Below are 20,355 nucleotides of genomic sequence, written 5' to 3'. Positions count from 1 at the left end.
AGAATTTTAAAATAAGCATGAAACACTTTTCTTGAGATTGAAAATAAGCCTTCAGTGGTAAAAATATTCAATGTACCCTTTCAGTAGCGGAAACTAATGCTAAATTGTTGCTACTAATATCGGATGTTTAACCAGGAACAGATTTAAATTCTAAAATGTTTACTCAAACTTAATAACTCCAATCTATAAATCTAACAAATATTGGAAAACGTTTTATTTTCTTGTAATTGGGAGCACAGTTAAGAACGAAACAAATGTACATTTTTACAAACCCTCTTAAAGGCATGATAATATTTAGTGCTATTTCTTCGGCCTTGGTTCATGAATATGTAAATTTAGACTCAAATTCCACCTAAAGCAGCTTAAACATACAGTCTACAGGCCTAAAGCTATGTTTGTGGCAAATAGTATGGTATGTAAAAGTACCTTCTACTGCAGCTAATATTTTTTATCACCCATTTTCTCTTGTTTGGAGATATTCTTTAATGACAAGCTGGAGACAGCTAGCAACAGAAAAGGATGAGAAATATTTAGCATAATTCAAAATAAAAATTATACTATTCATGCCACTGATCAGCCTATGCATTACGGCTACAATAACTCTCCTATTATTGATTTTTTCTATCCAATAACCTCTACTATAATTGCCAAATTGCTAACTTTTGGAAACCCCAACATCATCAATGAAGACGATATTGAGTCTAAAATCAAGAAGTTTACAACCTATATTCAACATGCAATCAATTTCTCTACCAATAAATTTATCAGTTCCCATCCTTTTCTTCCTCTTCCAGCCAACATAAGACAAAAAACCAGATGCAAAAATCGTATCAGAAATAAAAATGGCAAATTACAAGAGAACCAAGACTCAAAACGCACCTGAATACTACTCAATGTGACATCAAAAAGGACATTAGTAATTTCAAGACGCAAAGCTGGGGAAACTTCCTCAGCTCTCTTGCAACAGAAAATAATTCTCTTTTTGAGACTTCAAAGAAATTTAAGAAACCCTTCAAGCAAATTCTGCCACTCCATGGCACCAACGGAATGGTTTATTCAGAGAAAGACAAATCTAACACCTTTGCTGATATACTAGAAGAAACGTTTACTCCCAATACTACCCCTTACGATAACAATCATATTTCTAAAGTTAATGATACTGTTAATACCTTCTTAAAACTCCCAGGTCCTTTGAACTTACCCCAAAATGCTACCGGTGTCGATGGTATTTCTACCAAAGCGCTGAAACATCTTCCTATCAATGCTATCACTTGTCTTAAAGATAATCAACTCCATCATACAATTCTCTTACTTTCCTAATATATCGAAACATGCCATCATCGTCGTCTTCAAAAAACCGCATCAAAATTTCGCGTTTCCACAGAATTACCGCCCAATCAGCCTTCTCAGTTCATTTTCTAAAATAGCCGTACAAATTATTCTATATCATCTTAATCAAATTATTCCAGAGAGCTCCTGCATTCCAGAAGAACAGTTTGGCTTCTGTCATCTTCGTAGTACTAATCACCAGCTGCTTCGTGTCATCAACTATATTACTGACGGTTTCGACTGTAAATTTCCTAGCGGAGCCATTTTCCTTGACATTGGGATAGCTTTTGATAGGGTATGGTATCGGCGACTTATCTACAAACTTATCAAGATGAACACTCCCGATCGTTGTATTAGACTTATTGGTTCCTATCTCCAAGACAGAATCTTCGCAGTGAAAATTGGCAATACTGTTTCTACCATGAGAAAACTCTTCGTTGGAGTGTCCCAGGGATCAGTATTTTCACCATATTTCTATAACATTTATGCTTACGACATTCCTAAAGACCCACAAATTACTATAGTTCTTTTCGCAGATGTTACTTGTATTATGATCCAAGCTTCTGCTGTTACAGTTGTCCAGCTCTTTCTTCAACATTACCTTCTAGGAAACTGGCTCACTTTTTGGAGGATTGTAATTAATACCGAAAAATCGAAAACAATAATTTTTCGTAGAGGACAAACTAATTTTCCACTACCAAGACGTCTTAAGTTTGATGAAGAAATTAACTGGATTAACGAAGTCAAATATCTAGCAGGCATTCTAGTTAAAAATTGACTTTCAGAAACATCTCAGGGAAACTGTGCAAAAACTAATATCATGCTTGCAACTTTGCGCCCACTTCTTGAAAGAAGAAGCCATATGGCCCCTTCATATAAACTCATGCTATATAAATCGATACTGCGACCAAAATTATTCTATGCTAGTCCTGTATGGGGCACGCTGCCAAAACTCACCTTCAAAGTAGACACAGTTCAAAATTATATTAAAAAACTTGGCAGAAATTTCTTCTATTCACTCATCCTAACAACTGAAGCAACTCTCTTAGATATTCTCCATTCCCCAGAGAAAAACACAAATATACATCTGACATTCTCCATCCTTATTATTTTTTATTCGTACTAGACTCTTAAATTCACTGATTTGGACCTTCCACGAGAAACTCACCTTATTCGTCGACTGATGGCGGTCACTTGAATTAATACTTTCGTCTCATTTTGTCCTCACTACTCATTTTGTTTCACAGATGGTCTTCACCAGATACCAAGTAAAAGGAAGCAATACTTTGAGAAACTCTAATTCACTATATTTTCTAAGAGAGACTACAATTTTTTTAAGGTAAAAATTAGACAGGGAAACAACTGTTTATGCGGCCGGTATGGTGCGCATCTCTTAGGCTTGTATTCTCTGTTTACAATATGCATTATTTAAATAATACAGATCACTTAAATAACTATATGCATTTACACTTTTATGTTCTTACATTACAGTTTTTCGGGACAAATGCTATACATTCGCCACCAAAAAAAAAAAAGACTTATAAGAAACTGGGACAGGGACTGAAAATTCGGGACTGTCCTGGGAAATTCGGTACGTATGGTCACCTTAACATTGAGAAATAAAATAAGGGTTATATTTATTGTTTTTACATCAACCAGTTTGGTTGCACAGAACAAGAGATTTGAGAGATGAATTCGTATCTACAGCAGTGCTTACCACAGAGTGGATTACAAAGGCCATGGCAACGTAATTTAACGTGACGTAATGCTCTAAGAAATTAGCTTCTTTTGAAGTTATTTCATAAAATCAAAATTTTCAGAAGAATGTTTTAACAGCAGTACCTCATGTATAAGTAATTGTCGTTTACGGAGAATAGATTTTGTAGCTTTTTAAAACATATGCTGGGAACCTTCTGACCAGGCAAGAATAATGAAGTTCATCTTCTACAGTCACCGAATTAGAGCGTCATATGTAGAAGTGCTCCATATGCATATCAAAGAACTCCAACTGCATATCAAAGAACAGTTTCCTAAATCTTAATCTAATATTCTGTTCATTGTTAGATATTTTCACTTTTTCAAAGAAAAATATTCTTTAGAATCAGAAATAAATTTTAAATTTGTGTTATTTATACATACTTAATTGATTTTTGACTCTATCTAGATAGAAGCTCTCGGTTTTTCAAACCTATATGAATGAGAAGAAAAATTATACACACATATAATTTGGATGCATAACTGCTTTTCACCAGACCAAATGAATAACGCCTGCATGGTAGCAATTTGTTAATAGGAATACAAGACATAGTTCACAAATAATTAAAGCTACATTTTGATTCTTTGTAGTCCAATGGAAAGCACGCTTAATTATAAAAGTAATTTGTTATTTAAATTGGCGGAGTTATAAATTTTAGCCTTCCCAAAGTAGACGGTAGTAATGAAGAAGGCTTTTGATGTGCTTTTTTCTTCAATAATGCTGCATATGGGAATTACAGCAAGTATGATTTGGTACTTCGTTCAAAATTAATGGTATAGCTGGATTACCGTTTTGTAATTTTATAATGTTTTAAATGTATAATGTATAAGCGAAATTCACTTGGAAAATGCTTCCCGAACACACATTTCTCAAAATAGATAATGATCAAATAATTTCTCAGAGAAAATAAAAAAAGAAACGCAATTATTTCTCGACTTAAATGATGTCAGATTATAGCATACAGAAAACTAGCATAATACCATGTGATAGTTTACTTTAGAATGCTAATTAATTAGAGTATAATCAGTTAAAACCAATAAATTTAAATCTGCATTATCAGAAGTGCTATAGAAATTTCATTGAATTTACTGAAAATGCTAAAACGAAATTCATATACAAGTGTTTATACTTAAGATACCCTTAAGTTTAAGTATTTTTAAAGTACAAATTGCAAATTCGTTTGCTTGCAGAAAGACTGGATCAACACTGATATGTCTTTTTTTCTGGAAAGGCCGAGCGGCAAAGTCACTGAGCACTGGTAGTGCAATCCAGCTTTCGAATCCCGGGGAACGAATTTGTTGCGTGATAGTTTTCCTCATGTATACCTTATATAAGAGTCAGTTTCTTTTAAAACGTCCTCCATGAAGGCCTCCATTCCCTTAGGTAGATAACCCTAGAGTGCTTTGCCATAATTAAAATAAACAAGGCAAAATGTTTTTCCTGATACTGCTGGAGAATCTTGAAAAGTCTTGTGAGAAGGTTGCAAGGAGAATATATGACAAAATGAACGAATAATAGCCTAAAATTTATTGCAGGAAGATTATGAAAATCATCTTTACCCTTTTCTTAACCGTAGTCAATTGTAATCAAAAAATCATGATGAACCAGAACAATTAACATTCTGATATTTTCTCAATGAAAGATTGATTTCTCTCTCTTACAACTCAATTGATTCCATTCAGTTAGATAAGTTTTACAAGCACAAAATATAAACATTTACAGTAACTAATCAAAAGCTTGAGAAGAATGTTGTAAGTTTTTTCTCCTCCTTTATGGCGTGCCTTAGTAACATAATAGGAAAGCCCGTAAAGAGCATCGGAAGGTCTGGATTCAAACTGTGAGCTAGGGCAGTTTTTCAACTTTTCTTCTTCAACAAAAATGAGGGTTTTTATAAAGTGGCAATCAGCATATTTGCTAAAGCTATTATCAGACCTCGCAGAACTACGGAGACCATAAAGCAAACAAAAATGGCACCGTTTTTCATGTATGTGAGGATAAGCTGCCTAGACTAATGAGATTCACAAGATCAATGAGTGATACACATGTTAGATGCAATGGAGAATTACAAACTATTATCTCGATACTTTTCAATGGAACTTCTATTGAAAGACCAAAACAACTTCTGTACCCAGTAGAACATTTTCTTGCATCAAAGAATTTGATGGTTATTTGATCAGTGCATTTTGGAGCCAATGTACGATGTACTAGATTGAAAATGATTTAGAGTGTAGAGAAATTAGGTTATTTTAAAGCAAGAAATGTGGAAAATGAGCAGTGCCGTCGCCGAGACTCGAACCATGGACCTCTCGAATACGCGCCGAGTGTGCTACCGTTACACCACTAAGGCATGCAGAGTGGAGGGAGAAAAAGATTTATATACCCCCTTTTTGAAGGGCGATTGGGGATTAGTAGACTCAGTTGCCAAATCCTGGTAGTGAAGAATCATCATGCACCACCTTTTAGTTCGGGCGTGTACGCCTGTAGAGTAATTAGGTTATTAAGATACAATGACACGCCGAATAAATACTAATTCAGAAGTCAAACAACAAAAATCAGCGTTATATTTACAAAATTTTCACAGGACTAGTTTCGATGGTTTTACCGAACCACCATCTTCAGCTGCAAAACCGCAAATGAACAAGATAGGAAATAATGATTAGATAAGATAAGAAAGCCTGGACAAGAATAAGCAAGTGGCGCCATCTGTTGGCGAAACTAGAACTAAAACATCATCATCATCGACATTCTGGTCACACGTAACACATCCAACTTCAGTACTACGGTTTACCGTAAACCTTCATCGGTTTGCCTTCCACCACACTTTAAATCATGTCATCCGACTAAACAAAAGTTAGCTTCATTTTATTCCTATGTTTTCCGTGCTCTTCAAGTTTGCTCCTCCAAACTAGCCCTTGATGAAGAACTAAATTATTTAAAAGCAATAGCTATTGACAGGGGCTTTCCACCCAACATTATTAATCAAGCAGTTAAAAAATTCTCATCTCAACACACTAAAAGGCACACTCTTGTTTTAGGAGATTATAAAAATTCTGTTGTCATTCCTTTTTTTCCATCAATTAGGTATAAAGTTGCACATATTTTGCAGAAATTTAACTTTCGGGTTGTTTATTCTCCCGTCAATGAAATTCCGAGTTCCATACTCACGTACCCCATTCCTTATATGAATTCCTGGGGTATTTATAGGATTCCTTGCCAGTGTGGTTTAATTTACATTGGCCAAACTAAGAGAGCCTTAGAATTTCGTGTCAAGGAACATGAGGCATATGTTAGAAAAAAGGAAACACAGAAGTCTTCTGTTGCTCAACATTGTTGGTCCGAAAATCACACTTTCAATTTTTCTGCTGCTAAAATTATTCAAAAAACATCTTCCATTGGAGAACTGGATTTTCTAGAGGCATTTCACATTCATAAAAATCTTTCTGTTCTAGTTAACGATCCTAATTCCTATCCAAATTTGCCTTCGGCTTTTAGAGAAATTATGTTTTAGTTCTAGTTTCGCCAACAGGTGGCGCCACTTGCTTATTCTTGTCCAGGCTTTCTTATCTTATCTAATCATTATTTCCCATCTTGTTCATTTGCGGTTTTGCAGCTGAAGATGGTGGTTCGGTAAAACCATCGAAACTAGTCCTGTGAAAATTTTGTAAATATAACGCTGATTTTTGTTGTTTGACTTCTGAATTAGTAATTAGGTTATTTTGAAGCAGAAAACGGGAAAAATGAGCAATTCCCTCGCTGGGACTCGAACCTGGACCTCTCGAATACACGCCAAGTGTGCTAACCGTTACACCACGAAGGCATGCTTGAAAGAGCGAGAAAATACCTTATAAGCGGACTTCACAATTATAATCCCCCAAGGAAACGTCAATTCTATTACAATCTATTATTTATTTTTTTGATTATGTATTTTTCTAGAACTATCAAAAACATATATGATATAGTTATTTTTACACTTACCCATTAATATTATATGCATTTTACAGTACAGCATACTACATAGCGAGGAAAAAAATTATAAATTAAACACGTCGTTTCAAATGAATGTGCGTTGGTTTAATGCCATCGTAAAACAGAAAAGTCGGACCATTGTATGTCGGAGATTAGCTTCATTAAGTCCAGTTAAACTGTATATTCTAATCGACTAAAAGTATTAAATCGGGTTAATTAAGGACAAACAAAAAAAAAAAAAAATAAGCGGAAGAATCAACCGAGTTCTTAACCGATTTCCACTTTTCTGGTACTGGTTTCACCCACATTTATTCCAAATGTTTAACGTCGAAAACCTGAAAAAGAGAGGAGATGTCATAGTTTAAATTGAAACTTAATTAAAGCTTAAGTAACAAAAGGTAATTGAACTTCGTAATTGAAACGTTAGTCATTTCGTTCTAATTTTTTTTTCCACTGTTTTCATGAATTTGAAATACAGTAAGAAACAGATGAGACAGATTAATTCAAAAAATATCGTAATGAAGAAAATTTTTCGAAGCATAAACATCATAATTTAAAAATAATCATTTCGCGTGTTTGCTGAATATGTCATTTTTATAAATTATATTTTCTATGAAGAGCTAGTTAAATCTGTTATAAATGTATAGCAATATTTAATATCACTATAAATAGCTCTTAAAAGATTCTTAAAAAATGAGGACATTTATTTAAACGATTTCGTTTATAAAATATGCCCCATGTTTGAAAATAAGTCTGCTATTTAATTCCACACACTATCTGAATTTATTTTGCAAACTATAAGAAAATTCAAGATCTCAGCACTTTTCTTTATAAAAAATTCAGAAAAAATTAAGAAACAGCAAAAGCATAAATAGTTTTCCTGAAGGTAACAGCTCAGATTTCAAAGCATTTCTTATTAAAATGGAAGCATACGAGATGTTTGTAATATTAGATTCTAAAAAATGTGTTCAATCGTGAACTTCAAGCGAAGTAGATTAAAGATTTTTTTCCTTTTTTAGTGCACAAGCGAGAAGTATGCAACCGTTTGCTAAATGATGTCAGAACATCTCTGAATCTCAGATGATGCCGAGAAGGAAATCACTTCCTCTAGCTTTGAGTTTTGTTTTCATGTGTATATGTTTTATCAGTACGGAAAACGGTAAGTACATTTCCAATACTTTTATTACGCTTTGCCTGTTTTACGTTTATGTGTTTAGATCGATTACAGTTACATGATTTGTTCACGAGAAGATCTAAGAAGGAGGTATCTAACGGTGTGTTAAATACTAATAATATATCTCTTAATAAAGTTGTATTTGCAATAAAATATTTCATCTATATGAGAACTTCGGAAATACTTCTATATAAAGGAATAACTGAAACGACTCTTTAAGTAAACTTATTTTATTGAGACATTAAAGTACCGTTAATCATTAAAGTAATATATTATAAATTATCATGCAAGGACAGTTAGAATATTGACGTATTTCGACATTCAAACGTCATTCAGCATTAGACTAGCGAAAACCGGATTGAAAACATTAGCAGCACTCTTTTATTCGATCGAAACTCCGTTTTGTCTTTTGTACACATAAATTCAAACATTAATCTGATCATTTTAAAAATGTATACTAAGGCTATTCAAATTTAACTATTGGTATTGTAGTGTGGATCGACAAGCACTTACAAAACAAATGTAATAAAAATTTGATGTATCGGAAGTATATAATGTTATATATATTTTTTATTAATTATATTAATGCTGTAAATGTAAAAAATGTTATAAATGTTAATAGTATTGTTTAAAAAATCTGCATTTTAAAAACTTTCTAAGGGTGTTCGTTTAATTAGCAACATATTGTTAAAAGGAAAGTTTTCAATTGAATCGCAAATAGTGTGATATATATTAATGAGAGCTTTCAATATTTATGCATACTACGTTAAATGAATAGTTAATGCTCAAGTAAGGTAAATATAAAACACTGCTGGACATTAAAATTGCAATACTAGGAAGGGATGATCTCACGACGATTAAAATCACATAAAAAGAAGAAAAGGCTGGGATATGCAAATGATTAGTATTTCAAGCGCATTTAGACTACGCAGGAGGGAGAAACGACATCTGAAGCATTGCATAAACGAAAAGTTTTGTAGTAGATTTCTCATTCGGAAAGAGCTTTGTAAGGTTGGAGTTTGCTCAGAATACCTTGTTATGTCTTGAATAAGAATTAAAAATGTTTACCAGTAAGTGTCGGAATTCGATAAAGGTAGGATAGTTGCCTATCAAAAGTGTGGATTATCGTTCCCTGATATCGCCCGTCATACAGGTCGACATCCAACCACTGTCATACGAATATAGAAACAGTGGGTTGCTGAAGGTCATAATGAACGGCATGCAGGGTCTCATCGCCCTTCCATGACAAACGCCCGAGAGGACAGACATATTGTGAGGCAAACCGTAAAACGAAAACCGTAAAAACCCTGAAAACGTAACCCTGCAAAACCGTAAAACCACATCACGGATCATCAGTCAGGAAATAGGCATATTTGCAGTACGTCCAGTATCCGCTTGTACAGTGCGTCGATGTTTGCAGCAGCGTGCACTATCAGCATGGCGACCATTACTTCGGCTTTCGATACCGGAATAGAATCCTTGGACATGGTGTGATGGTTTGGGCAGCCATTGGGTACACGACATGTACATCTGTAGTTCGGATCGACAGTAATTTAAACGTAGATCAGTACATTTCTGACATCTTACGTCCTGTGGTTGTGCCCTATCTTCGAGGTCTGCCAAACGCCATCTTCCAACAAGATAATGTGAGATCACATGCTGCACGTCGTATTCTGACCTTCCTCGATACATAGGGTATTTAACTGCTGCCCTGGCCTGCATGGTCTCCAGACCTGTCAGCCACTGAAACCACCTGTTCGTGGGTTGCTGAAAGAGTGGCCCGCCATCCTTCTCCGTCTAATACATTTGATGAAGTGTGGCATAGACTTGAAGCAGCATGATATGAGCTGCCCGTTTCTTTCATCCAAACTCAGTTCTACTCCATGCTCCGTGTAAGGGCCTCCTGCCCCGTGTAAGGGCCGTTTAGCTGCCAGGCATAGCACTTGTTTCGACTAATTCCTCCCTCTCTGTAAACCTCCAGTTCAGGTATTTCAGGTAAAAATAACACGCCAAACAAATATTAATTTAGAAGTCACACATAAAAAATCAGCTTATATTTGCAATTTTTCACACGACTAATTTCGAAAGCTTTACTGAACCATCATTCTCAGTTGCCAAAGAGTCTCTTTGAAAGCTGAGGATGATGGTCTGGTAAAACCATGGACACTAGTCCTGTGAAAAATTGCAAATATAGAGCTGATTTTTGTTGTGTGACTTCTAAATTAAGATTTGATGAGGTTATATTAATGATGGTTATTATACTGATAACGGTTATTATATTTGATGGCGGTTATTATATATTTAAAGTTCCAAAAGTAATTTGGCTACCTGATGGCAATCTGTATTTAATATGGATCATTCAGCATTCGGGTTTGATTTAGTAATGTGCAGTATCTGCAATATTCGGGGCTGCATTCATGAACTATATCAGGATTTGATATTAATTTATGGGCAATATTCAATTGGAAACCTGCAGTGAAGCTGTTTAAATGTCCTTGTTTTGTAAAGCCGTTGTGTACTAATTTAGTTTTAAAAGCAGTTAAAAACATAAAAAGAAAATACGAAATCGTGCAAATAGCTAAAAATACCCTCTGTGGACTTAGTTGTACATTGTTAATTGTATTCGACCGGAAAACCAAAGATCCCATGTTGGACTAGCGGCGACAGCAACACTTATTTTCTTTTTCTTTGTCCTGAGAGCATCCTGATTAGAAGAATGTTTCTGCGAATAAGAATCAATGGTGGCCAGCATTAGAATGAAAACTCGGTGCAATTAAATTTCATGAAGATGCCTCCTTATTAAACAGGCCGTAAAAAATCTGTATATAACCAAACCTGAAATTTATTTAAGTAAAATCAATACAAATTCAACGATACAGGTACTATGTTTTATTTTTCAAAAGCGATGATTGAAAACAGTTTTAGAACGGCAATGGGGGAGCATATATTATCTTTATAGATTAAATACTCAAAAAAAAAAAAATTCTATTAAGTTAAATGGAAATTTCAGCAGAAAGAATCATTAAGTCTTCAAAATGACTTGAATGAAGTTAAAGAAATAAAACATAAAAGTAGGGGAAGCTATTGGAGGTTTTAAACGGTTAAAATGGGTTTTTCGCTTTAATAAATGGATAGTTGTTGAAGAATATGCGATTGCTGATAAAATGTATGCTTTGAATATACTCACGAATGAAAGGAAATCATCCAAAAACTGGTTATATAAAGAACAAAAATTTTCAACTAGCAGTAGAAATACAGCATGGAAATATATTACGCCGGATTCTGAAATGCCTTTTTTGGATTTGATGCTTATACCTAAAAGAAGGTATAATATAAAGAAAAGAGAAGAATGACTTGTTTTCAATCAATTCAATCCTAAAAATATGATTGAAGACATTGATCTCATGCAAAAGATTGTATAATAAATTTATATTCTTACGCCATTTCCTTCCTACACGTTCGTACGGGGTTCATAGATTTGGACAGAATGACGACGACACTTGATGAAGTATCGAAACACAGTTTTATTTAGCCAATATTAATCAGGACAGCTCCAAAATCACGTTTTTACAGTCTTCAAAGACTTACTATACACTCGCTGGAAAAATCAGCGACACAGCCTTCAGGTTATCAGGCTATAACGGTGGAGACAGCTTCACTGAAAAGCCCCGGAGAATAGCTCCCGACTCTGCTCGGTCGTTCTCGGAACTCCGCCTACTCTCGAGACTCTCCATGCTACAACTCGCGATGCACTCGACGACACACAGAGCACAGCTCCCAACTCTTCGGTTCAGTCGTTCCCGGAGCTCAACACGCTCTCTCGACAATGCACTAACCGTGATACTCTAAGAGACTCTTTCAGTGCACTCGACGACCCACTCGGCACTCGCTGACCGACTGTCAACGCGACTGACACCGCACGAACTAACTAACTCGAGACTAACTATCTCGCATTCACTCTCAGGGTTTATATAATTTTTGGCTTCTGTTTGAGAACATTCTTTGCTAAACCGGTAACAATTCGTTCCAGAAGATTCTCCATCCGTCCATGGCATATCACCAATTTTGTCGTCAATATCGCCAAATGGCCGATTTTTCGCCAAATGTGGCAACCTTGCGTTTCCTTGCCATTTTATGGCAACCCTAAAACTGTTTTGTAGGAAGCTATCCCACCGCGCCTGTACATTTCGTAACAATATTAATTGTTGTTTAAGAAGAACAAAGGGCACTTTATATTCCGAAGAAATTTTAGTTGTAATGACTGAAAAATTATTAACCACTGAAATATTCTTGGTTGACAATTTTTCATAACATATTGCTGAAACTAATTGCAATATCGAATACGACTTTTCATTTAGATGAGCTGTACGTAATGCAGTTCGTTCCTGTAAACATACGAACTAAAAGAAGTTCTGTTGAATGCAACTGAAATATTGTTGAATGCAACTGCCTTTCACATATCACCCTTTTCCAAGGTATCGCTATATCAGTTATTTTTGAATTTTAAAAGTATTAAATATTAAGAACTTTTATTCAGTTGAATTGCTGTAGTAATGGAATCTTCATTTCCTTCAGTATGTGTACTTGAGTTTGTTTAACGGATTTACATTTCCAACTTTTCGTATACCTTTCCTAAAATTTAACGCTTTTCTAAATTGTAATTAATTGTAATAAGCAAAGTAACTCCTATTTTTGGCTTGCTTCTTTGAGACAGATAATAACTAGATAAATGATTTAATTTTAATTGTTTTGATTTAATATTCCATGAATATTTTAAAAATTGATTTTAACTTTATCACATTAAATCTAAATTCAAAACTTCATTTTAAAGCAAATGCTTATTTCCAAATTCTTTTTTTTTAAAAATATTTTAGGATTTCATCCAGGCATATTTCAGAAACATATCTCCATTGATGTACCTTGGAAAAGGCTAAAACGAGTATAAAATGAATTAATTTTATCTTGTTTATATTGAAATCTGCATTTAATTCTAAAATTAATTTAAAGCTCATGCTTCATGTTGTCTCCTTCCTTTAAGTTTCATAACTAACTACCATTGAATATATAAAAATTTAAATCCGTTCTCAATAAACCATTATTTTTATACGCACAAATAGCTTTGAACTTTTACGAAAGGTAGAAATTCGCCTGATTAAAATGTCTTACTCAAAAAAGCTTAATTGATGTCGCTAACGTAACTGACAACTTAACAGGTAAAGTTAATTGACTTTTCAAAGGACAATTTTTGAAAGTTTTACTTGAAGGATTGTCTACACGCATGGAAAACAGCTGTTACGTACTCACGTGAAAGTGCTTGTAGATAACATTGTTTTGGAAGAATATACCGTTATATACAAAACTTTTATACCTGATATGCACGTGATATTTATGGATATTCAGTAGAAGAGATAAAGTATTTTGAAGTATGGTGGGACCAAATGTACCTAATATGACAAAAGTAGCTGCTGAATGGTCAGCCGTTATATATGCTCAAATAATAGTAACAGTAAGTTAAATAGCATAAACAGAAACAGCTGAAATCAAAACAAAATAAGAATATTTTAAATAATTATCTAATATTTAAAATATTCTTATTTTGTTTTGATTCTTATTTTGGTTTGTTATTGGTAATAGAAAGTTATTGCAAAAGATTCATTTATAAGGTTTTTCTCCCTCCTTTCTGCATTTCTCCTCTCTTCATGGTGTAACGGTAGCACACTCGGCGCGTGTTCGAGAGGTCAAGGTTCGAGTCCTGGTCAGGGCATTGCATATTTTTCACATCTCCTAGTTCAAAAAAACCTAATGACTCTACACATCTAGTTTCAAAATGCTGCATTTCGTAAACCCTTTTAAGTTAAAATGGATACATAAGATGGTAGTAAAATATTTGTTATAACACTATAAATGAAGTTCGATATTTGCTTGCTTGTTTTATACATACGTCCAAGAAGTAATATATGCTTGCTTGTTTTAGCCATACATTCAGGCGGTAATACAGCTCTGCCCACATGCTTTGTAACATAATCTGTTCCTCCGTTGATTACCAAAACAGTTGCGAAGCGGTACTAAAGCCTGTATAATATTGTTGAAAGTTGGAGCACATAAAAATTGTCTTTAATATATAACCAAAGAAAAAAAGTACTGAGAATTAGGTCAGGGTACCTTGATGGCCACCTGAGCAGTGTCAAATCCTCTTCAATGTGTGGACACCACCTTTTCCATCTATCTAAGAGCTCTTCATACAGAAAATAAATTATTTAGATTATCTTTCGTGCGAAGAAGTAATCACAGTTGCATCATATTAAATTATGGCATAACCTATCACAGTATCCTCAAACAAAAAAAAAAAAAAAAAAAAAAAAAAATCTGAAATGTTTCAGATTTTAAATTACGTCCAAAGGGGCGTTTTTTTAACGTTTTGAGTGTTACCTTTATTTATTAAATATCATGTTCTTTGCACTTAAACCATAAAATTCAGTTCAAGAGCAATATCGCAAAATAATGTTAAATTAAGCATATCTTTAGAATTTCCGATATACACAGTCTCGCGAGCTGGAGATAAAAGTATTTTTTTTCTATATAGCGTTGCCATTTCTCGCTTTTAAAGCATTGAGTTTGTAAATCAAAAATTCGTTAAAGTTTTACAAAATATAAAATCTATAATAAAACAAATTCCAAATTTGGGATTTCAGATGCCCATATTCGCAGTAGGATTTCGTCATTCAAAATTCGATGGCTCTATGTACCATTGTTTTATCACAATGCGAGAAATAGACAATCATTTATGCAGATTTTTCATTATTTAATTTCTTCAAATATAATGCAGGACTCTAACATTTTGTGGCAACAGTTTGAAAAGTGAACCGACGTTTATGAGTCCGACGCAAAATCGCAAAACGAAAACAATAGTCCTTCAGGGACAAAGCCCCTTTGGACTTAAAAAAAAAAAAAAAAAAAAAAAAAAAAAAAAAAAAAAAATGCTTCCATAAATCTTTGCCATGAAATGATACAGAAGACATTTTTGGTGAATCCCTTTTCTGGTAAACCTACAGGTGATAGTTTTAGATTTTCTTATAGCTTACAACTCCATCAATTTGTATTATTTCATATCAATACCCCGTTCTAAATGTTGCATCATCTACAATCGGTATCATTTCATTTGCAATCACTGTCGCAATATTTTCAAATGTTTGCCTAAGGAATACTAATTTTAAGGGTATCGTGATTTGTTCATTTTTCCAAATTATGCGTGAAACATTTTTTTTTTTCACTTTTCCACTATTTGCGTAGAAAAACTTGGCTGTTGCTTTTACACAAATAACTAAAATTCTTGAACTGCAAATGTCACCGGAGAATGCTTTGGAGACTTCACGGATTCTTAACATACTGCCTTTGAAACTCCTGGTTACAGGATAATAATAAATAAATACTTAGCATGTTTTAAAACTTAAATGCTTTCGGACATAATGTTCGCCTTTTTAAAAATGGAATTCATATATGCTACAATTAATTTTACAGCTTGTAGCATACATAAATGAAGATATATTTTGAATATGAATTGAATGGTGCATTTTGAAATCTCCACATGTGTGTTTAAAATTTTGCGACAAGTTGATCATATAAATATGAAGAAGTGAAATCCATAACACGGAATTGACTTGGCACCACCCTATAAATCTGTAATAACCATGTACAAATATCTCTACTGTTTTATTTAAAATACTCATATAATATTAGACTATAATTACAACTGTAAATTTGCATTTAAGAAGCCTTGTGGTCATAATTCTGAAACCGAGCTATTTCGAACGTGATTAAATAGATGAAGGTGATTACATTATATGTAACATATCATAATATAACATAATTTTTATAACACGATTAGAATTTTAAAGATAAATATACGTGAAATGCAAATATGGATGACATGCGAAAAGAAAGCTAAAATTTTTCCTCAACAAATTTTCTTTTAAATGATAGACAGTTATTATATTTGTAATAAATCTACGGAAAGCGAAAGGATGTTCAGACGGAAGCGAATGAGATATTGGAGAAAAAAGGAGTTTTAGATCCATTATATTTAGAAAAATGCCAACTTATAACCATAAAATGGCTCGAAATCGTCCCACTATCTTACTTAAATACGCAGTCTTTTGCTCCATTAGTTAAAGAAATCATTTCAGAGAATATAGGCTATGCAAAAAGTCATTTTAAAGCTCCTATTTTAGATAAGAAATGAACCAATCTACTATTGTTCGAATTAAAAAAGAGGAAAACTTTATACAGTTTCAGAATTCTGTGAGAGATAATTTTGTATTCGACTTTTTCTGAGGAATTGAATATCGGCAAGTGGAATCCTCACGAAAGTTGGTGAAGATGGCCGCCATTTTCGACTTTCTTTTTATTTCTTATCGGGATACATTTACCTGTAATGGAACGTATCGGAAATCGTTAGCCGCTGGACGATAGATCCAGAAGTATGTTCAAGTAGAGTTGAGTGGTGGAGCGTGGCGATATTCAACGATCAAAAGCCAAAGCAAGTAGAAAACTGGTCAATTGTAGAAATAGAGCACACATTGATTAAAATGGTCATTTCTGATGTGAAACATTTGTACTTTTTTAAAAGGATCATTCTTACGATGGATGTTGTATTTCTTTTTACAGAGTGCGATGACTGGAAATAATGTTTTTAAAGATAGGGAGAGGTATTTTTGATGCATTCAAACTTTAACATGATATTAAAAACTAATTACATTGTCATGTTTGTAGAATCATATACCTTAAGTGAGTTAAAAGAAACTTCCAGTCGTACCAACAAAAGATAGGTACTCTGCCCTATTGGGATAATGATTAGCATATGCTGCTTTTACCTCAAAGGTTATAATGGTTAGCATTGAACTGCCTTATTTTTAGCACAGAAATTGAGATAGACCGGGTGATCCAAAAGTCCGTTAACATTTGAAAATTCAATAATTCATTGAATGATGTAGATAGAGAGATAAGAACTAACACACATGCTTGAAATGCCATGAGGTTTTATTGAAAGCAAAGAAAAGTTCTTAAAACAGCCAACAGATGATGCTTCACATGACAGAAAAAGTAATAATTAGCATAACAATTGATTTTTAGCAAAGATTGTATTCTTTCTAACAAATGTTCAACATGTCGGCCGTCATTTCTCAACAACAGCCGTAGTCGAGGGGCAATGCTGTACAGCATATGTGTAGGTATGGTGAGAAAGAGCCGTCGGATCTTGTCTTTTAGCATCCCTTATGAGGGCAGACGATCGCGGTATTCTTGTAATTTCAGGTAACCCTACAACAAATAATCACACGAATTGAAATCTAGGGACCTGAAGGGCAAAGCATGAGGGAACTAGCGGTTCAGCATGTGATCCTCACCAAACGATGTGTGATAGAGGTCTTTTACATGTGTAGCAATATGGGGTGGAGCACCATCCTGCATAATAGCATCCTGCTTTTATGCGGGATGGTGCTCCACCCCATATTGCATAAAAGCATCCAGCCTTACTGGCATTCCGCCATATTGCATAAACGCGTCCTGCCATCCTGCATAAACCGATATTTATCAGCCAGACCAGTAATGATGCGATTATATTACATATCAGGATACATCCCACCCGTCCTATTGACACTCGCCCTTTCTCAACAACTGGGAAGAAAGGCGAATCGTAAACTGTGATAGTAAAAGTGCCACGGCCATTTCTTTTTATGAGTCACTAAGTAGGGCTTTCATGTTGATCGTCTCGTGTTGGCTGTGATCGACCAAAAATCGCTTCGCGATCGACTTGTTGACAATTACTGATGTGTACTATATGCAATAAAATCCCTGGTACCTAGCTATCCGTCAAACTGCACTTTTGAATGTCTAGATTTAAATCCGAAATTTAAGCCTGTAAGGTAAAAAATTATGTAATGGTCTAACAATCTAAAGCCTTAGGTACTGAAAACATTTATGTTATGCTTCTGATACCTAGAGCATCAAGACTGATCTAACATTTTTATATTAAGGAATCATCCAAACTATAAAAGTCAACTACCGAATCCATTTTATGCTTTCATATGTGAACTTTGGAAGTAGTGTCCAGGATTCTCAGAAACAATACGCACTGAAGGACGTCATATTTACTTTATCCCTTTCTTGGAAATATAATCGCTGTATAAATTGGGGCCTGTGATCCTGTTGAATATGACAAATTGAGTAACAAAAATGCTGCTAGTTATAAAACACGTCCGGTGCCCTTGTCAGATATCTTAGATTTACTTGCATATTCGGGAAAGATTAGTGTTAGCGAAGAGGACGTGCAGGACGTGCAGGCCTGAATGGATGCGACAACTCTGTTCCCGCCGCACTCTCTCAAGATGACAACGAAATAGTCGATAATATATTGGAAAGGGAGTAAGATAATGATGAGAAGGAAGCTGGATGAAAATGACGATGACATGTAGAGCAAGAAAGTTACGTGGAAAGAAAAATTAACAAAATGTTGCAGACTTTCAAAGGTTTCGCGAGAAATGTTCGTCTACGTCTATTTAAACATCTACGTGATGTTTAAAGCTTTATTGTATTCACAGAGAACTTTTAAAAATACGGAGACAATCTTAAAATTAAACAGACTTTCGAAGTTATATGCCATCATATTAAGAAATTCTTAATTTTTATGTGATAATAAATATGGTAATTTTAAAATGTTTTTCAATTTTGTTTTTCTGAAATGTAAAGTTATGATTCGTTTTAATTTCAAATAATCTGTATGATTTTCAATTATTACTTATTTAATTTTGGCCGTAAGTTCAAAAACACTACCGGCGTGCTTTGTATGCTGGAATGTCTACAGATAGCATCATTAAAAATGAGCAAGTAAGTTCTAGAAATGTATATTTAATTGTCCCGAAAGACCTCTTATTCGGAACCGTCATGGGTCTGTTGCCGCCGGTTAAAAGGATTCTATTTTACTACAGAATGGAAAGTTTTCCATTGGAGAATATTTTAGATTCCTTTAAAGACTAATTATTTTCGTTCACAGATTAACAAGCTGACGCAGTAAGTCAAATTTTCAAGCCTCTTTCGACGCCTAACCTTTCTTTCCGTCCAGCGTTACTTGAGACGATTTGAGCATTGTTAATATCATTGACCTTCATATAAAAATGAAGGTCAATGATATTAACATTTTGAAATATTGTAATAATTAACAAACAGTGATTTAAAAGCGCGAAATATATACAAACTGTAAAGCTTTATTGGAAGGAAACATTTGTAAGGTATTTAACAAAAGTTGAGGTCATACAAAATTGTCTAACAGCTTTGTCTAAAGACTTAAGTAATTAAAAATTGCAGCATTAATCACCGAAGCCTTACAGGTAACTTTATCCCATTTATTCAATATATTGAAAGATTTAAAACATAGTTATAATTATTAGAATGCGACATAAAAAGTTATAAACAGAAGAAATTGTAATTTGAAAAATGATACTAAATTGACTGGGTAGATGTGGATTCCTACGAGTCCTCAATTCGTAGAAGAACACAAAATCGGAGAAATGCAATAAACTTATGAATGCGTACTAAAAGATATTTGTACTTTGAAAATAATGAAATAAAAGAATATTAGTTTTATTCTGCTTTTTTTTCTTCTATCATAAACATTTTTCTTATTTATTAGAAATACATATCATTGAAGGAATTTTGACATCCACAGTTATCGGTAAGTTTAAATAAGGACGTTTCATTATGGGATTGTACCTCAACTACTTAGATGTGTACTGATATGTAGAAAGGCAGGCTTGCGTTTGAACTGAAACTCATATTATGCATGTAATCCATTTGTACCTTCACTGCTGTACGGATGTATTGTGTTGTTAAACTGGTAAATGCCAAACAGATTCATTCAGACTGTGCGATTTGAGGAAAGATGTATGGTCATGGCTTTGAATCGATCATTTTCTGTCTCTTACAGATGTAATATTTAATGAAACAGCACCGAGATGAATAGTTGTAATATATGCATGTGATGCGCAGTCTTAAAATTGTATAAACCTATAGCTCTCATCTGAACACAAGCTATAACTTGGTGCCCCCAAAATTAAAATATAGTATAAACAGTTATAAA

The 20,355-nt window shown here is 34.0% G+C and overlaps 1 protein-coding gene across 8 annotated transcripts in view; it reads left to right on the top strand.

The window, feature by feature from the left end:
* The window catches only part of LOC118200382 (adhesion molecule nephrin-like), a 513,425-nt gene that overhangs the window by 110,252 nt on the left and 382,818 nt on the right, over positions 1–20,355 (top strand). For all 8 annotated transcript variants that reach the window (XM_085817483.1, XM_085817484.1, XM_085817481.1 and 5 more), the window contains one exon: positions 8,071–8,210. In XM_085817483.1, the coding sequence (XP_085673609.1) occupies positions 8,132–8,210 (79 nt within the window). In that variant the 5' untranslated portion in view covers positions 8,071–8,131. The remainder of the gene's footprint in view (positions 1–8,070; positions 8,211–20,355) is intronic.

Source organism: Stegodyphus dumicola, chromosome 5 (genome assembly GCF_044657685.1).
Source record: "Stegodyphus dumicola isolate Sdum_Otavi_A_Nest chromosome 5, ASM4465768v1".
NCBI lineage: Eukaryota > Metazoa > Arthropoda > Arachnida > Araneae > Eresidae > Stegodyphus > Stegodyphus dumicola.
The sequence above is the reverse complement of the archived record's forward strand: the minus strand, read 5'-3'. Positions and strand labels throughout refer to the sequence as shown.